Below are 17393 nucleotides of genomic sequence, written 5' to 3'. Positions count from 1 at the left end.
AAGCCAATACATGCATCATTCCACACCACTGGCATAACGGCAGCAAGCCAATACATCTTTCCACACCAACAAAAACCTCCAGCAGCAATACATCTTCTAACTACACTCCACTGCTATTCTAGCCACTTACCCAACAACACTCCCAACACACATTCAGCAGCAACCCAACATCTTCCAACCCAACATCTGTCCACACCACTGGTATTCCAGCCACATACCCAGCAACCCTCCAATTGAAACCCAGCAAACCAATACCAATCTATTCGGAATCAATCAAAATACCCAATGTTATTGAATGCAAAACACGTACACTATAATTGTTAATAGTAACCATTATAATTTGACACTGTAGCTTTAATTTCAATAAATTTTTACAACTAATATTTATAGTTTCATACTAATACTAACCATTTTGCTGATGCAACAAGGATGTCGGAAAAATGGTTAGCCCACTCCAAACGAACCTCATCTAATTCGTCTTGAGTGTATACTTTCTTTCCATTAAACTGTTAATCACAAGATTATTAAGAGGTCAAACTTAAAAAATAATGTCACATATATGGAATAAAAGAAAGTTAGTGAAATGTCATAATCAATTTACATTGTTCATTAACAAACTAACATCTACTATTATTTCCTTCATGTATCTTTACACATAATAGCCACACTCCAATTTTGCGATATTTTGTCTCGGAGCCTGTTCATGGCACAAACAAAAAAAAAACTTACAAAATCTCATTCATTTTAGTTATGTAATCGATAGGCACATATAGTTTCTATAGGGTTACTTTTTTTTTTACCTTCACAATTCTCATCTTAGAATTATAATTCCATTTTTTCCTACTTTCCTCTGCTGTGAAGAGTGTCATGGTGCTATAAAAAAAAAAAAAACAAAGTGTTATCTCTTAATTATATTGAAAAAACTTAAAATATCAATTGCATGAAATGGATTGGCATACATACATTTTAAGGAGCTGTTCTAAATCAGTATCAGGACTGGACTGCACAGGATCTACATAAAACACTTCCTTTTTCACCACGTCAAACACAACCAAAACCCAATAGTAGCTCCAATAGGAGAAGGCAGTTGGAAAAAAAGCAGAAAACAAAACCGTGAATTAAAAACAATTGTAAAAGTAATATAAATTCAGAAACAACTGTAAAAGTTTAAATGAAAATTAAAACTTACGAAGGATTATATGGCATGAGAATGAGTTGTCCATTTTTGGCTTTTTTCAAGTGGTCGTGGATATGCTCAAAATTTTTCTGCAGCCTTTGGATTTGTTGGGCAAACTAAACTTGGACACATGAATCCAAATGGTTTTATTCCTTTTCTGGTTGGCAGAATAGTGGAATCCAACATCCTGAATAGAAAATCAGTGCATCAATAAAAAAAAGTATACTAATTTTAAATAAAACTAGTTTAAAGAAAATTCATTAAACCACTTACGCCATATATACTTGAATAGCATTTACTCCTAGTGCTTGCATTGACAATAGTTCATTGCAATCTTTCTTCCCAATATAAGCACATGCATGTCTTTGGAATACATTATCATCAATCATATATGTTATAACACCATCATTTTCATCAGGCAGGTATTTCTCACACAATTTACCAAATAGTTGCAGCATAGGATGACTGTTTTGGTGCTTGAATATTGCACTCCTTGTGTTCCTCATAGGCTGCACTACAACTTTTTTGGCTCTATCCTTTTTGAAAAGTGGCTTTTTTGTTAGGCTATCAGGATGCCTCTCTTGTATACCATCAGCTGTACCATCAACACAGTCAAAATCCAATTGCTTTTTACTGCTTCCAATTATTTTCCTCTCATCATTTGCATAATCCTTTGGGATTGGAGGATTGACTCTTGGACTTTTCCTCAAAATGGCAGTAGTAGTATTTTTTGGTGGCTTGCCCAAATCATCTGGCTCCTGTGGATGTTAATGATATCAAATTGTTAGTAAACAATTAGCCAACAAAAAAAGAAATCACACATACAAAGACAAAAACAACTTAAATACAGTTTAATTTATTAACTAACCTTATGCACTTCTCCTTCACTGCCTTTATTTTTTGTTGACTTCACCGTAATGGCAGCAGTGGCATTTATTATGATTGAACTAACCTTATGTGTATCACCTTCATTGTCATTTTCACTGTCATCATTTTTGGCTGACTTCATCGATATGGCAGCAATTGTGTTTTTTGGTGGCTCTTCTTTCTTCTGAACTTCTTTCTTCTTTCTTAGTGTTGATGCTTTAGGATGTTCGTCCCTTTGACCAAACATCCATTTCCTCTTCTTCACAGCTGACTTCCCTAAATTATCCAGCTCCTTTCAGCATTATTAACAAATACTAAATAATTTAAACTCTAATGAGTGGAAGATATATAAGGGAAAATACTTAAACCAGGAAAAATTTGGGTAACGCAGATAACGAAAGTACCTTATGTATATCTCCCTCACTGTCATCATCGACAATATTATGTGGGAAAATGGAACTTCCAACATCTGAATGGCGAGGTGTCCTCTTCAATGCTTTGCAAATTTCTCGCAACTGTTCATCTACTGATTTTTTCCAAGCATCTAGCTCGCTCTCTCTCTCATTGCGGATGGGTCCACGCATGTAGTGAAAGTACATAGAAGCATAAATAAATTTGCCCAAGCCTTGCATATGACCAGTTCGAGGAAGCTTTCCCAATGCTTGTGCGAGTAAATCATTTCTTGCATCTGAATTGTATGAGTATTTTTTGTCCTCCTTCTCTAGCATTTCCTAATAGCCCACCATAAAGAAACTAATATTATTAAATGAGCATATATCAGACTTCAAAAACTTTGTTTGTTCTATTTAAACTTGATTACCATTTTCTTAATGATTTGTTCGGTTTCAAAGTTGTATCCTCCATTCTTTAGCATCCGAGCTCTCTTCCATAGTTCACTCCTGTTAATTAACTCTTCAGAAAGCTCTGATTTTACACACTACTTCGATAAAGAAATTAGATTAGTTAACTGTTACAAAATTTAATAGTTAACTAAACCTTTAATAAATATTTAACAAAGCAAAAAATTGACGTGCTTAACTGATATATAAATTATTTCATTAACAATTTAAATATTTAACACACTTACAATTTCTTTCATTAATCCAACGTATCTTTTTCGACTAAGGTGGTGATTGCACTTGCTCAAAGCTCTCCTATTCTTATTGACACGACTGATTTTCTACGTAATTAGATTAGTTATAACACAAGGTAAATATAATGTAAGTACTAACATATTACTCGTCCTAACTTGAAAACACTCACTTCAAAAGATTCCGACAAACGTTGGTCGACAAACTTTATCCAAATAGGACGTTTTATTTGAGGGTACTCAATTGGGGGTGCATACAATTTCTTTTTATCATTTCTGCAATTCTAGATATAGTCTTTTGCTAACATATACTTGAAGTTCCGAAATGATGTTCCAATTGATTATATCACCTGCTTCTTACTTCTAGGATGAACAATGAAACGACCCTAGATAAGAGGAAGATTGTTTAAGTGACAGTTAATAAAAATTCTGTTACATTAAAGTACATAATTGAAAAATGACAGCAAAAGGATTAAGTAGAATGCAGTGGATTTTTAAGAATCACCAGAACAGATTTCCACAAACGCTCTTTTGTCTCCAGCGGAATCTTACGCCAGTCAGAATAGAGAATTGAAACTGATGTACGAGCTAATACCCCAATAAACGAAGCCAACTCAGTGGCTTCATCGCCTGCTGGAACGCATATTTCATTGTATTGTACCACAATCTTTCCCTTCTTTGTTTGAAGTCTTTTATTTTGCCTAGCTCCCATATTTACACCTCTCCTAGAGTTACTGCTTTCAGGAACATCAACATCAGGAGGAACGAAATTAACCCCATCCATCTCAGCACCATAAAAATCACCTATATCCAAATCAGCACCATCATTATCACCTCCATCAAACTCAACACCATCCATCTCAACACCATCGAAATGAGCCTCATTTTCTGCATCTGCTAAATTATCTACCTCGGCAAATAAGTCGTCATATTTGTCTTCCAAGTAAGCTTCCTGATCAGAAGCAACATCAACCATTACATGTTTTCCCTTAGCCATGTTACTGCACCTGAAATAAGTAAATTAAATTGTATTAGTTAACTGATAATATAAAACTATATAACATTCAATCAGCTGCAAGAATAAAGTAGCTACAATAATTCATTATCATATTAGTTTGTAACATAGACTGAATAGTTGAATAAACACTTACTGGAAAAATATTAATCAATTGGTAACCCAAATTCCCTCTTTGCTATTTCGTGCATAGATTGCTCGGTCGCCATTTGCGGAACGTAACAAATCATTAGTTGGAAATTCTCTAGTGAAGGGAGGATATTCTGTTACATTATTGACCTTATATTTATTTATTTGATTAGGATTACTTCTACTAGGCATATGACAGACAATAGACCGCTTTGTTTGAATCTGATCGTTTACATAAAATACTTGTTTGGCTTGAGAAGCCAATATAAATGGATCAGATTTATATCCTAATCGGTTTAAGTCTACTAAGATGAATCCAAGCTCATCATTCTTGACGCAACTACTTTGAACCCAATCACACTTCAACACAGGGACTTTCAACAAATGATAGTTAAGTACCCAAATTTCATCTATAACTCCATAATATGTCATATCAGATATTTCAGAATCACCTACACTAACTCCACTATTTTGAGTTACTCGACTTGAGTCTCGATCTCGTGTAATAAAATGGAAACCATTAATGTCATAACCATTATGTTTAGTTACAAAAGGAAGAGGCCCATGCGATGACCATCGCAAAGTATCCGATACGTGATCACCCTTTTCAATCAAGTCATATACCTAACAAGACAAGGAAGAAAAGTAAACATCTTTACTAAGTGAAAAACAAAGTTGAGATTTCTTTGTGAAAATTAATTATATACATGCTGGAACCTTATCAGTTAGCCAATCGACAAAGGTACAGTTGTGATCACCCTTTTAAGCCACTGCATATGGTCACTAGACATCCAGAACATGAAAACATTAGACTGTAAATTATAGAAATAAAGTATATAGAATTAATTAGAAGAAATGCACCAAATTACCTAATGTATGGTACCACCTCTTGCCTGTTATGCAAGATGTACATGTGAGCTTGATCTAGTGATTGTGGAGGAATTTGTACCACTTTCCCACCAGATAATGGCATATCTTTTGATAGGTTTTGCACATGTCCAAGTTGAACCCCAACTGTATTCATGTTTGACATGTATTCTGCACAAAACTTTAATGCTTCTTCCGCAATATAACTCTCCGCTATACAACCCTCAAGACAATTGCGGTTCCGGATATAACTTTAAAGAGTTTTCATGTATCTCTCGAAATGATACATCCATCGAATGTAAACTGGGCCATATAGTCTAACTTCATTGACTAAATGCACAGTCAAGTGTATCATTATGTCAAAGAAAGAGGGAGGAAAATATTTTTCTAACAAGCACAAAGTCACCATATGCTCTGCCTGTAATTTTTCCAATGTTGACACATTAACCACACTGGAACACAGTAAGTTAAAGAAGAAACACATCCTGATCACAGCTTCTTTAACATGCTTTGGCAGGACACACCGAATGGCAATAGGCAAAAGTTGTTGCATAAGAACATGGCAGTCATGTGACTTAAAGCCCTGAAGTTTAAGGTCCTTCATTGACACAAGATTTTTTATGTTTAAGGAATATCCAGCTGGAACCTTAATACTTTTTAAAGCTTTGCAGAACATTTTTTTTTTCATCTCTAGTTAATGTGTAAGAAGTTGCCGGAAGGAATGTGCGCTTGTTATTTTTTAAAGTTGGTGCTAATTCATCCATAATTCCCATTTTCACAAGATCATTCCTTGACTTAAGACCATCTTTGGTCTTTCCCGGAATATGCAGTAGTGTTCCGTATATGCTCTCACACACATTCTTTTCAATGTGCATAACATCTAATTGATGACGTACAAGTAAATGCTTCCAATACTTTAAATTATAGAATATGGATTTTTTTTCCCACCAAATGCGGTCATCATTGTCAGAACTTTTGCATTTTTTAAAGTTGTTCTTCCCCCATTTATAATTAATAGACTCAACCAGTCGCAAAACACTCTCCCCATCCAACGGTTTCGGGGCAAACTCTGTCTTTATTGTGTTGTCAAAGGCTTTCTCTTGGTCTCGAAATTCATGACCATGTATGCATTTTTGCCACTGTGTTTAAGTCTACATTTAGTAGTGCCTACTCCACAATATGGACAAGCATTATATCCTTTAACAGTGCAACCAGCTAGATTTCCATATGCTGGAAAGTCATTTATAGTCCATAATAACATAGCCCGCAAATTAAAGAACTCCTTCCTGTAGGCATCATAAGCATCTACCCCAACTGCCCACAAAGTTTGTAAATCTTCTATCAAAGGTGCCAAGTACACATCGATGTTGTTGCCCGGTTGTTAAGGACCAGAAATCAGTAGGGACAACATCATGAATTTTCGTTTCATAAACAACCACAGAGGAAGATTATAAGTTATAAGAATAATTGGCCAACAACTATATGTACTACTAAGAGAGCTATGTGGATTTATTCAATCAGCTGCTAATGCAAGATGAAGATTTCTAGGATCTAATGCAAATGTAGGCCATTTGTTATCTACTAATTTCCATGATGGCGAGTCTGCCGGATGTTGGAGCTTACCATCATCGACTCTCTCATTTGCATTCCAAGTCAAGTCCTTGGCAGTTTCTGAAGACTGAAACATGCGTTTAAATCTAGGTATGGGTGGAAAATACCATAAAACCTTCACAGGAACCCCTTTCCTATATTGGTCAACACTACCATCCTTTTTTTTCCATCTAGATAAACCACAATTAGGACAGTCAGACAGCCCTTCATACTCTTTTCTGTAAAGTATGCAATTATTTGGGCAAGCATGTATTTTCAGATATTCTAAGCCTAAAGTGGACATTGTCTTTTTGGCCTTGTACATAGACACGAGAATTTCATTACTTTCAGGCAGCAACTTGGCTAGAAGACTTAATAACTCAGTAAAACTTGTGTCGGACCACCCAAATTTACCCTTTATATTGAACAAGCTAACCAAAGTGTCTAACTTAGTGAAATTTATGCATCCTGGGTACTAGGGGTGGGCAAACGGTTCGGTTTTTGCCAAACCGAACTGAACCGAACCGAAAAATTTGGTTCGGTTCGGTTCGGTTCTATGAGCAAAAACCGAATGGTTTAAAAAATACTGAACCGATTGGTTTTAATTCGGTTCGGTTCAAAACCGAACTAAATCGAAAAACCGATCGGTTCGGTTCAATTTAATTACAAAATATTTAAACTTTAAAGTGAAATAATAAATTTAAAATCAAATTCCAATCACAAAAATTCAAATCCCTAAATCACGATTGCATACTGTTGCCCTTGCCTCTCTCCCTCGCGCCTCTCCCTCGCATCTCTCTCTCCTCACGGCGCTGCTCCTCAACAGCGGAGCTCCTCAACGGCGGCACCACCCCTTAGCTGTATCTTCCCCCTCTGTGCGTGCATGGTGCGGTTCGGCTCAGCCCCTCTCGGTCTCTTCATCGCGTCTCTCCCTCGCCTCACACCACGGTCAATGCCTAGCACAGCCCCTCCCCTCAAGCACAGTGACGCCGTCGGTAACCCTTATCTTGGTTGCTGCAGCATCTGAAAGGTACATATGCTCCCAGGTCCAAACCTCCTGCCATCAACCCGAGTCTTTAATCTTCACTGCTGCAGGTTATCTTTTTTTGTTAATCCATGTTGTGGCCTCTGTGTTTGAATTGAAGTTTATGTGGGGTTAAATTTGTGGAGGTGTTGGTGTATATCGGTTGTTGGCACTTTGTTGTTGTTGTTGATGATGTTGCCAGTGACAGTGAGGCCAAGATTTTTTAGTTTTCACACAGAGAAGATTATTAATTGGCAGTGTGGAATTGTATAATTGTATATGTGTCAAATTGTACAAGTAAAATAGTGTGGAATTGCTGGCAGTGTGGAATTGTATAAGTTATGAGAAAACGATGAGATTCTATGTTAGTGGTTGTGGCTTTAAAAATTTGTAGACTAGTTTTTCAATTTCTTTTAGATTTTCTCTTCTCACAGTTTAAGCATCATAATTCATATGCATACTGCATTGTTGCTCATGCCACTGGAATTGGTTACTTCAATGTGCGAACCGAACCAAACCGAACCGAAATTTAGAACCGAACCGAACCGAATCGAAATATTTTGGTTTGGTTCTAAAATTCGGTTCAATTTGGTTTGAGTTTTTTAGAACTGAAGTGGAAAATGCCCACCCCTACTGGGTACAAAGGCTTCTCAGCTTGTTCTAGAAGTTCTTTAAATACTTTAGGATCTACAGCATAATCCCTATAAGCATCGTTAACCATATCTACTGTGTTACCGTCATCATGGTCTATAAACTCAAATGGAACATCTACATCTACATTAGGAAGTGGTGTGTCATTGGCATCTTCTCCATGCCAACTCCAGGTTGTGAAAAAAACATCAAATCCATGAAAATACAAATGTTCACGAACAACCTTATGTGTACGGAAGGATAAATTCATACATTTAGTACACGAACATTTAATGACGCTACTGCCTTCAGAATTACCAACAGCAAACTTCATAAATTCTTCAACCCCATCTTCATACTCACTTGACATTTTACTACAATGAACCCAAGACTTATCCATTTTCAGTTTCAATTAGTTCCGATCCTGACACATCAAGCAGGTTACAAATAAATAAAATATCAGAATATATTACCAATTCATCTAAGCAAAGTACAAATTCACACCACTTTAAATACCCTTATTGCAACATAAACAAAATAACAAATTTTGACCCCACACATTATAATAGTCACAACACAAAATACAAGTACTTAAACACATTGTAGTATTCAAAATCATTACAGCAGTAAATAAATACAACATTAAAATCAAGCCTAATACAACTTCAGGTCATGCTATCATATAAAGGACCATAATATTAAACATATTTCATACATCTATAAATTAACTAACGAACTCAAAACTCTAAAATAAAGAAGTGCAATTTATTTACCAGGTCAAATTAATTCCTCTATAGCAGACTGTTCCAGCAAAAGAGATACAGCAAACTCTGCAACAAAAGAGGTGGCAGCAAGCTCCTTCAATAAAAACACAGAGTCAACAAAAACACAGATACCCTTTTCAATAAAATAAAATACAATTTTGCATCAGAAGGTAAATTAGGTTCTAAGTATAAATTTGTTGCAAAAAAAAAAGTACTGCTACTTCACTCATTTCCTAATAACCCCAAACTTTAATGAAAAATTAACCCTAGACATGCAAATTTACTACAATAGGCAAATTATTTGGCTCTTGCTCCTGCTACTAGTAGTACTACTGCTGCAAAATAATTATCCCTTTTCTCTAATCATTCATCTCTAAAATCTACTTCACTCCTGCTACGCTACTGTTGCTTCTACTACTGCTAACACTAACAACCTACATTCTTTGCTCTCTTTCAATAAATTAACTAATCAATTTTTTTAATTAGGTTTTCTCGTTACATTATTTTTAGAATTAATTTATTTAACTTAGATCTGTGCAAAACAAACAACATGCAAAATAAAGACAGAATAGAAATCATACCAAGGGCTTTCAAAAAATGACGGTGAGGAAGATAGCAAGATGAGGACAGAAAACAATGGCGAGGAACACGATGGAGAAGAAGACGATGGTGATAACACAAAATGCACATTCACCCACTCAATTTCTCAACGCAATCGGTAACCAATACGTTAGGAAGACGATGGCAAGATGACGACGGCCAAGATTTTGGTAAGATGATAGCAAAAAGGAAGTCAATATAAGAGGGTAAGATGATGGCAAGATGACGACGACCGAGATTTTAGCCTTACCCTATACTCTCTGTATGTTTGTGAATTGTATGTGTTGATACTTAGAAAAAATTAAGGATTGAAGAAGTGAAACTCAGCACCAAAACGGTGCGTTTCATGTTTTTTAATTTTATTTTATAATAAAAAGTTTTAAAATATAATATTTTATATTTATGTACAAAACGTCGTGGTTCGAACTTCGCTAAAACGACGACATCTCTTCCTTCGTGTACTATTTTATTTTAAATAACACCAAAAGTTTCGGTCAAAAACGCGCCAAAATTAAGTCAACGTTAAATTTCTATCAAGACTTATTGACGTTTAAATTTGTATCACAAAGACATCATATATTCTTGACAGACTCTTTTTCTATCACGAGTCCATCACAAATCGGTCATGAATATATGATAGCCAAAAATATATCACAACTATGACCCACGCAGAATCCGTCAACAAGCGTGTGTCATCTATTGCCAGTTTTCTTGTAGTGGTGTTAGCTCTAAATAAATGAAGAAAGGTAATACCTATCCAGGTTGAGGTTACCTCATAGTTTTCACTATTTCTTGCATAGCTGTGTTCTGAACAGTGTCTCTTGATCTAAAAATGCCTCTTATTCTAGTTTGGACTTGCATGTATCCTCCATTTACAGCCCTCAACAGCACAACAAAGTGTAACTATTGACTTCTCATTCTTTACTCTTTTAAGTCTAAAGCCATTTTTTATCGCAAATACCTTAACAACCTTCCTGAATTCATCCACATTCTTAAACAGTTGACCAGGCTTAAGTATAATTTTCTCATCGTCAGCTGCAAACTCAAAACCCCTTGAGTTTTGCTCATATTTACGGCAAGCTTCTTGAGCATCCTCACTATTATTGTGATCCGATTCAGTACCACTATCATCTCCAGATTGATCGTCATCTAAGGCATCATCAAGCTCATCAACTTCAAACTGATTTAGGTCTCCTTCACTGCCAACGTCCATATCATATATATTTTTTTTCAGGTTTAAGTTCTTCAACATGTGTGTTGTCATCAAGCCCCACTGTTACCATGCTTTCATATAAATCTTGCACTATGAGGGTTGTAGCTGCAAAATCAACAGTGTTGCTTTCATCATTTAAATCAGGGAGAGTAGACTCCTTCTCCTCAGCAAAGTCAACCCACTCCACATCTGGTTCAGGTGCCAATATAACATTGAACTGTGCATATGGGCTTTCATCATCATCATTTCTATCTTTAGGCAAAGTTGAGTTGCCTCTATCTTTTTTCAACTTCTCTAATTCGGTTTTGATAATGAAGATGGCCCAACTATATTTCTTCTCCATTAACTTGTTGAATGCATCTTGCCAATCAGATTCTGTCTTCAAGGTGGCATAACATGTCTCCCAAGGTAACATAACTTGAAATCTAACTTCAGTGGCATGCTTAATAGGCTGATCAAAGAATAAATCCCTGATATTAGCCCACAACTTATTTAAGCTGTACTGCTCTGGTATCATTAATGCAACGGTGAGCAAGTCACCTCCTACAACAGCCTCTATATCCATGTATACAGAGCTGCAAAAAAAAAATTTACATAAACATCTATTTACAATTAACACAATCAAATCAAGTATTTTAAAAAATTACATTTATTGATATCATAGGTGCATTCATGATATTACACAACTTATATCTTATATAAGATTAAAACTAAACAACCCAACAACTTTTTTGTTTATTCTTAAATACAAGCAATGCAAAGCAAAACCAAAAGATTGTATTTAAATTGTAAGAGACATTAGATTAGCTAGACTACCTAATATTATTTAAATCTTATCGTAGAAGATTAATAAGAAAAAGCGAAACCCATTATAATCCAGCCATAATATACTTTCTACCTAAAAATTCTACACAAATTTAGTGGATTCAAACTTCTTGTCACTTTTAAAGTCAAAGCGAGGATAAGAACCAAAACTGACTAAAGAATTGCTAAAATTTTGCATGTCTAATGTTAGTCAAATATCAAGTACACGAATCAATGGGACATAAAAGAGCTAAACAAGAATTTTCAAGCACCCAAAACAGTAACTAAATTTGTGTTTAAATGCGGAAATAAGCAATACAACAAATAGAAACAAGGATGAGTTTCAATTGGAAAAACTCTAACTGATACTACTCTTCCTCATAATTTATTAGATAGTTATTGCACAAAAAATGATTTAGTAAAGTGATATGGAAAATCAAGCGAGAAATTTTAATAAAATGAAAATAGGCCAGCATAATATCATCACTCAATTCCATTTTCAATAAAGTTAGCAACAATTTTCTAAAAATAAAAATACATACTAAAAAAATAGTTTTTTTCAAATAAAACAAATCCAAACCACTAGGGTTGCTGGTCGTGCTCGCAAGATTACTCGGCTTCAAGACTTAGGGCAAAACTAAAAGTTGTGCTTGTGATAACGCGGCGAGGATTTGATTGACACACACACAGAGACACAGAGACACAGAGTCAGGAGCTGAAGCCATTTGCAACGACATCGAGCTGTGCAGAGGTGGAGAGGCGTGGAACCACCGAATCGAAAGGAATGACTGGATGAGAAAGGATGTGGCTCTTAGGGCTTGTTTTGTTTAATGATTTGGACCGGATAATGAAGTGATGCAGCAAGTTTTTTGCGCTTACCCATACTAGTAAAATTAACTTTTTAAGTTTTTTTGAATTTTAAATGAGCTTTTATGATTCTAGCCTTGTATACTGATGCTATACCTAACTTTATACTAACTGCAGGGAAGGGATGTAAAAATACCAAGATACTTTCTATTAAACTGTTATTACGTGAAACCTCAGGGGAGGTATGTAAAAATAACCCAAGAATTCAATTCACAACTGTATATGAAGAAGGGACATAAGAATTTACCATCCCATTGGACGTTATTCCACTAGCTAGTGTCACCCCATGACCGAGCTCTAACACCAAGCCTTAACACTTTCAAATCTAACCCACCTGATTTCACTTTCTCTTTGACTGTTTTGAGATATGTTGTTCTAACGAGGATTTGAAATCTTATTACTATTTGTTTTTGCTGGTCGTCTACCCCTAAGTTCTTTTCCGTAATTAATAAAAAAAACTAATAACTTCAATTTACAGGCCAGGCTACAAAATTAAAATAATTTTCGAGTCCGGCTGCAAATCTTTTCAAATAAACTTTAATCCTTACTTTTCATAAAAATGTAACGTAACAACTAACAAGACAACATTATTGGAACTATATTATTTGCTTACGTAATGCCATATGTAGCGGGGATAACACATCCAATCATGAAGACTGCTGATTGACACTAAAAAGTGTACATTTAATAAGGATAAAATTATTAGTTTTTCACTTATTGTGTTGATTAATGCGTTCATTATTTCTAAATTATTTTAATACACCCCAAATATATTTTATGTTAAATTAATTCGTAATTTGTTAATTTTTATCTTGTAAATATTTTCAGGAATAAAGATGAAATTGGAATTGAAAGCGGGAACAAAGAAGAACTATTGGAACACAATTGAAGAGATGTAATAATAAATAATAAATAAAATAAAATAATAAATAAATAAAGAACAAAAAACAAAAGCACGTTGGTGATGGTCAAGAGGCCATCATTATTGGCCTACATTATTTAAAGATTCACATACATTTTGTAAAATGTGTAAGAATTGTCAAATGGTAGGGTCTATTCAAAGCAAAACATGATGCCTTTAAACCTCATCCTTGTCATTGAAATATTTGATTGTTGGGGAATTGATTTTATGGGCCCTTTTTCCATCATCATTTGGATTTGTATACATTTTGGTTGCTGTTAATTATATTTCAAAATGGATCGAGGCGATTCCTTGTCGGCACAATAATCACAAGATTGTGATCCACTTTTTAAAAGAAAATATTTTGAGCAGATTTGGAATACCTCGAGCCATTATCAGTGATGAAGGTAAGCATTTTTGTAATAAGTCATTTGAGTCCTTAATGAAGAAATATGGAATTACACATAAAGTTGCTACCCATTATCACCCTCAAACAAGTGGTCAAGTTGAATTAGCAAATAGGGAGATAAAATTTTTTTTAGAAAAGACAGTTAATCCAAACCGTAAAGATTGGTCTATTCGACTAACTGATGCACTTTGGGCATATCGTACTGCTTTTAAAACATCTTTAGGAATGTCACCCTATCGACTTGTTTATGGAAAATCTTGCCACTTACCAGTTGAACTTGAACATAAATAATTTTGGGTCATTAAAGCTTTTAATTCAAATCTTGATGATGCTGGTAATGTGCGTAAATTGCAAATAAATCAACTTGAGGAATTAAGGAATTATGCATATGAGAATTCCATAATTATTACGGCAAGAACCAAATTTTTTCATGACAAAAGAATTTTTCGAAAAACATTTGAAATTGGTCAAAAAGTGTTGCTTTATAATTCTCGTATTCATTTATTTCCAAGGAAGTTAAAGTTAAAGTGGAATGGTCCATTTGTTGTAAAAAATGTGTATCCATATGGAGCCGTAGAAATTGAGAATCCAAAGGATGGTATCACATTTAAAGTTAACGGGCAAAGATTGAAACCATATTTGGAATACCAACCACGTGAAGCAGATACCGAAATCAATTTGAGTGACCCACCAAATTTTGATTAAGCATTTTCATTTTAACGTTTTGTGAATTTGATTTACTGTTACTTTATCGTTTGAATTGTTTGATTTTTTTTCTTTTTCCTTTTTCTTATGTCTTGAATGGAGTGCATTGCATTGTTTTAATTGTGTGTTGTTTGACAATTGTGATTTAGCTCACTAAATTTTTATACTTGTCATGAGTACCTCCATGAGAAATTTCCTTTTCGATCATCTTAAAACGCTTTTTCATGTAAAATTTCACCTGAGGAAATTGCTCTGATTTTGTAAATTACATCCCATTTGGGATCTACAACCACCAGAGTTAGTATCCCACGCGAATGATCTAGAAAGACAACTCAAGGAAACAGAGGATGGTATTTATAACCTGCAATTGGAATTGGAGGTAAACTCAATAAAAGGATGAAGGTGAGTTATATTCCTTGTGTGTTTTTGTTTTATTTTGTTGTTCTTCTTCACTTTTGATTTGATTTTACAAATTTGATTCGTTTTGTTTTGATTCACTCTCCCGTATAAATGGTGGATAACGGTATTCCGTGACTTTTTAAGTCGGTATTCTGAGTTTCCCACAATAACTGAAACCTCAATGTCAAGCATGGAAGACATACAACGAAAATTGCATCAACGTTTTCCTTATCTTCCTCAAAATGCTCTTAAGAAGATTTACAAAGCTCGTTGTGAACGACTGCATTTGTTAATGATCAATGGGATTCCTGCTGACATTCGCTAGTTAATTGAAGCAAATGTCTGATTGGCAGGTGAGTTTTCTGATCCATTCATTTCCTACATTTCTGGTTTTGATAAAAGTACATTTGCTAAGAAAAGAAGAGCTAAACGACTTGGCTCTGAATGTTCTCACTGTGTAAGACTTGCTTGCAAAAAGCCACTTTGTAAAACTTTAGGAATGGTTTCTGTAAATCGTGAAGATAAAATCAAATTCGTTAAGGATGGCATGAGTAAAGAATCGTTGGATGATATCTTACGATCTCTTGAGACGCATCTGAGCGGATATGTTCAATGTGAAATTCAAAATTTGTGGAAGCTGTTCCAAAAAGAAAGTGCACAGTTTAGCCTTGGGAATCTGACTCTAAAAGACACTGTTTGTCAGTTTATAAGAAAACTGGATGGGAAACCTATCCTCGACCCATAGAGGGCGTTCAAACCGTTACTGGACATAAAACCAGAGGAAGATTTGAGCCACAATCACAACTACCAGTAAATATCATTTTATTTTATTATTCTTTTATCTTTTGCATTATTATTATTGTGTGTCTTTTTATATCTAATCACTATTTTTTTTCTTTTCATTGTTTTCCTTTGAATTATTAAGCTAAAAGCTTCACGCGTCATTTGACAAACACACCACCCCATTTACAGATGTATATCATTATGTCCGTCACCAAGATCCTTAAATAGGAACTTCTTTTCAAGTACTCACAAATTGTTTCTTTTTAGAATTGTTCTAATGGCAGCAACTTCAAGCAGACAACTAAAGAACATTTGTGTGCTTTCTGGATTTCACTATGGAAAGTATAAGGAGTTCGTTCAGCCAACCATAGATCTTGGTTGTGCTATAGCAGAGAGGAAACTACATCTTGTATATGGAGGAGGTGACCAAGGGTTATCAAAGCTTGTCTCTAAAGCTGCTTTCGTTCAAGGAAGCCAAGTGCTAGGCATCATTCCAAAAGCCTTAAAACCTTTAGGATGTCTACCAGACTCATCAACTAGAGAAGAGTTAGTTGTCTCAGGTATGCAAGAAAGAATATCTGAAATGTTAAATCATGCTGACGCTTTCATTTTCTTGCCAGGAGACCTTGCAACTTTGGAGACGCTAATTACATTTGCTTCTTGGGCCCATTTGAATATCCATAAAAAACTCATCGGTGTGTTAAATGTTAATAACTTTTATGATATCTTAACAACATTTCTTAATCATGCAATAAAAAATTACTTCATTCCATCCTCAGCGAAAAAACTCTTCATTAGTGCTCCTACTGCTAATGAGTTACTTGATCTTTTGCAAGCTTACAAACCAGAGCCAGATCCCATGACTTTAGCGTTGGATTGGGCAACTAATGATGATGGCAGTAACTCTCGCAAAAAGTGTAAATTAGATTTAACTCTCCGTTTGTAACTATTTTCAACAGTGGCCAGGTGATATCTTCTAAACTCTACTCCTTTCTATAGACATTAAGGACAATGTTTTTTTTCAGGTTGGGGGGAGGGAATAGTTGATAATTGTGGAATGTCTCAGTCATAGTGATGTTTTTACTAATTTTTGTTGTAAAAACTAACTTTGGATAAAAATTTGAGTCGAAGATGGCAGAATATAGAATGTAGTGTCTCTAGAAATGCATCTTCTTAAGTTTAGTGTTTTGTTTCCAAAAAAAAAAATGTCTTCTAACGTTTTATTTTTTGTCTTTTTTCTTTTTTTCTCTTAATCATCTCCCTTAAGTTTCTGCAATCAGTCCCAATTTCTTTTAGTGTTTCTTTAACCAAAAAAAAAAAAGAGTTTTGTTTTTTGCTGTGATATTTTAACATTGGATAACATGACGATTTTTAAATTTTGGTATTTGTATTATCTTTGGCCTTGAGTTATGTTACACTATGTTTTCCCTTTTGCATGTTGAAACGTAAATTGAGAAATTGGATGAGTGAAATTGATTGAGCCATTTGGAGGAATGTACATGTTATGAAAAGACCAAGCAAGTTTTTGAGCCTATTATCCTTGGAGAGTGACCTTGTTT

General features: G+C 34.8%; 2 protein-coding genes across 2 annotated transcripts; one reads left to right on the top strand and one right to left on the bottom strand.

Moving 5' to 3' along the window:
* Nucleotides 1-6658: 6658 nt before the first annotated feature.
* Nucleotides 6659-8789, bottom strand: LOC107175826 (uncharacterized). The gene is made up of 2 exons (XM_015527604.1): nt 8388-8789; nt 6659-7150 (listed from the first exon to the last, which is right to left on the bottom strand). The coding sequence occupies exons 1-2, from the start codon at nt 8787-8789 to the stop codon at nt 6659-6661; spliced, it is 894 nt and encodes a 297-aa protein (XP_015383090.1).
* Nucleotides 8790-16111: 7322 nt separating this feature from the next.
* LOC127900288 (cytokinin riboside 5'-monophosphate phosphoribohydrolase LOG7-like) lies at nt 16112-16906 on the top strand. The gene is made up of 4 exons (XM_052434909.1): nt 16112-16394; nt 16455-16529; nt 16614-16751; nt 16860-16906. Exons 1-4 carry the CDS (start codon nt 16112-16114, stop codon nt 16904-16906), a joined length of 543 nt encoding a protein of 180 aa, XP_052290869.1.
* Nucleotides 16907-17393: the final 487 nt, after the last annotated feature.

Source organism: Citrus sinensis, chromosome 2 (genome assembly GCF_022201045.2).
Source record: "Citrus sinensis cultivar Valencia sweet orange chromosome 2, DVS_A1.0, whole genome shotgun sequence".
Lineage (NCBI taxonomy): Eukaryota > Viridiplantae > Streptophyta > Magnoliopsida > Sapindales > Rutaceae > Citrus > Citrus sinensis.
The sequence above is the reverse complement of the archived record's forward strand: the minus strand, read 5'-3'. Positions and strand labels throughout refer to the sequence as shown.

Bases quoted from the DNA above. Each gene is read 5' to 3' on its own strand.
- LOC127900288 (XM_052434909.1), top strand. From the start codon at position 16,112: ATGGCAGCAACTTCAAGCAGACAACTAAAGAACATTTGTGTGCTTTCT. The intron at 16,395-16,454 runs GTATGCAAGAAA...TTTTCTTGCCAG, and splicing joins AGAAGAGTTAGTTGTCTCAG to GAGACCTTGCAACTTTGGAG. The intron at 16,530-16,613 runs GTGTGTTAAATG...TTCCATCCTCAG, and splicing joins TATCCATAAAAAACTCATCG to CGAAAAAACTCTTCATTAGT.
- LOC107175826 (XM_015527604.1), bottom strand. From the start codon at position 8,789: ATGGATAAGTCTTGGGTTCATTGTAGTAAAATGTCAAGTGAGTATGAA. The intron at 7,151-8,387 runs GTGGGCATTTTC...TTCAATATAAAG, and splicing joins AGCCTTTGTACCCAGTAGGG to GGTAAATTTGGGTGGTCCGA.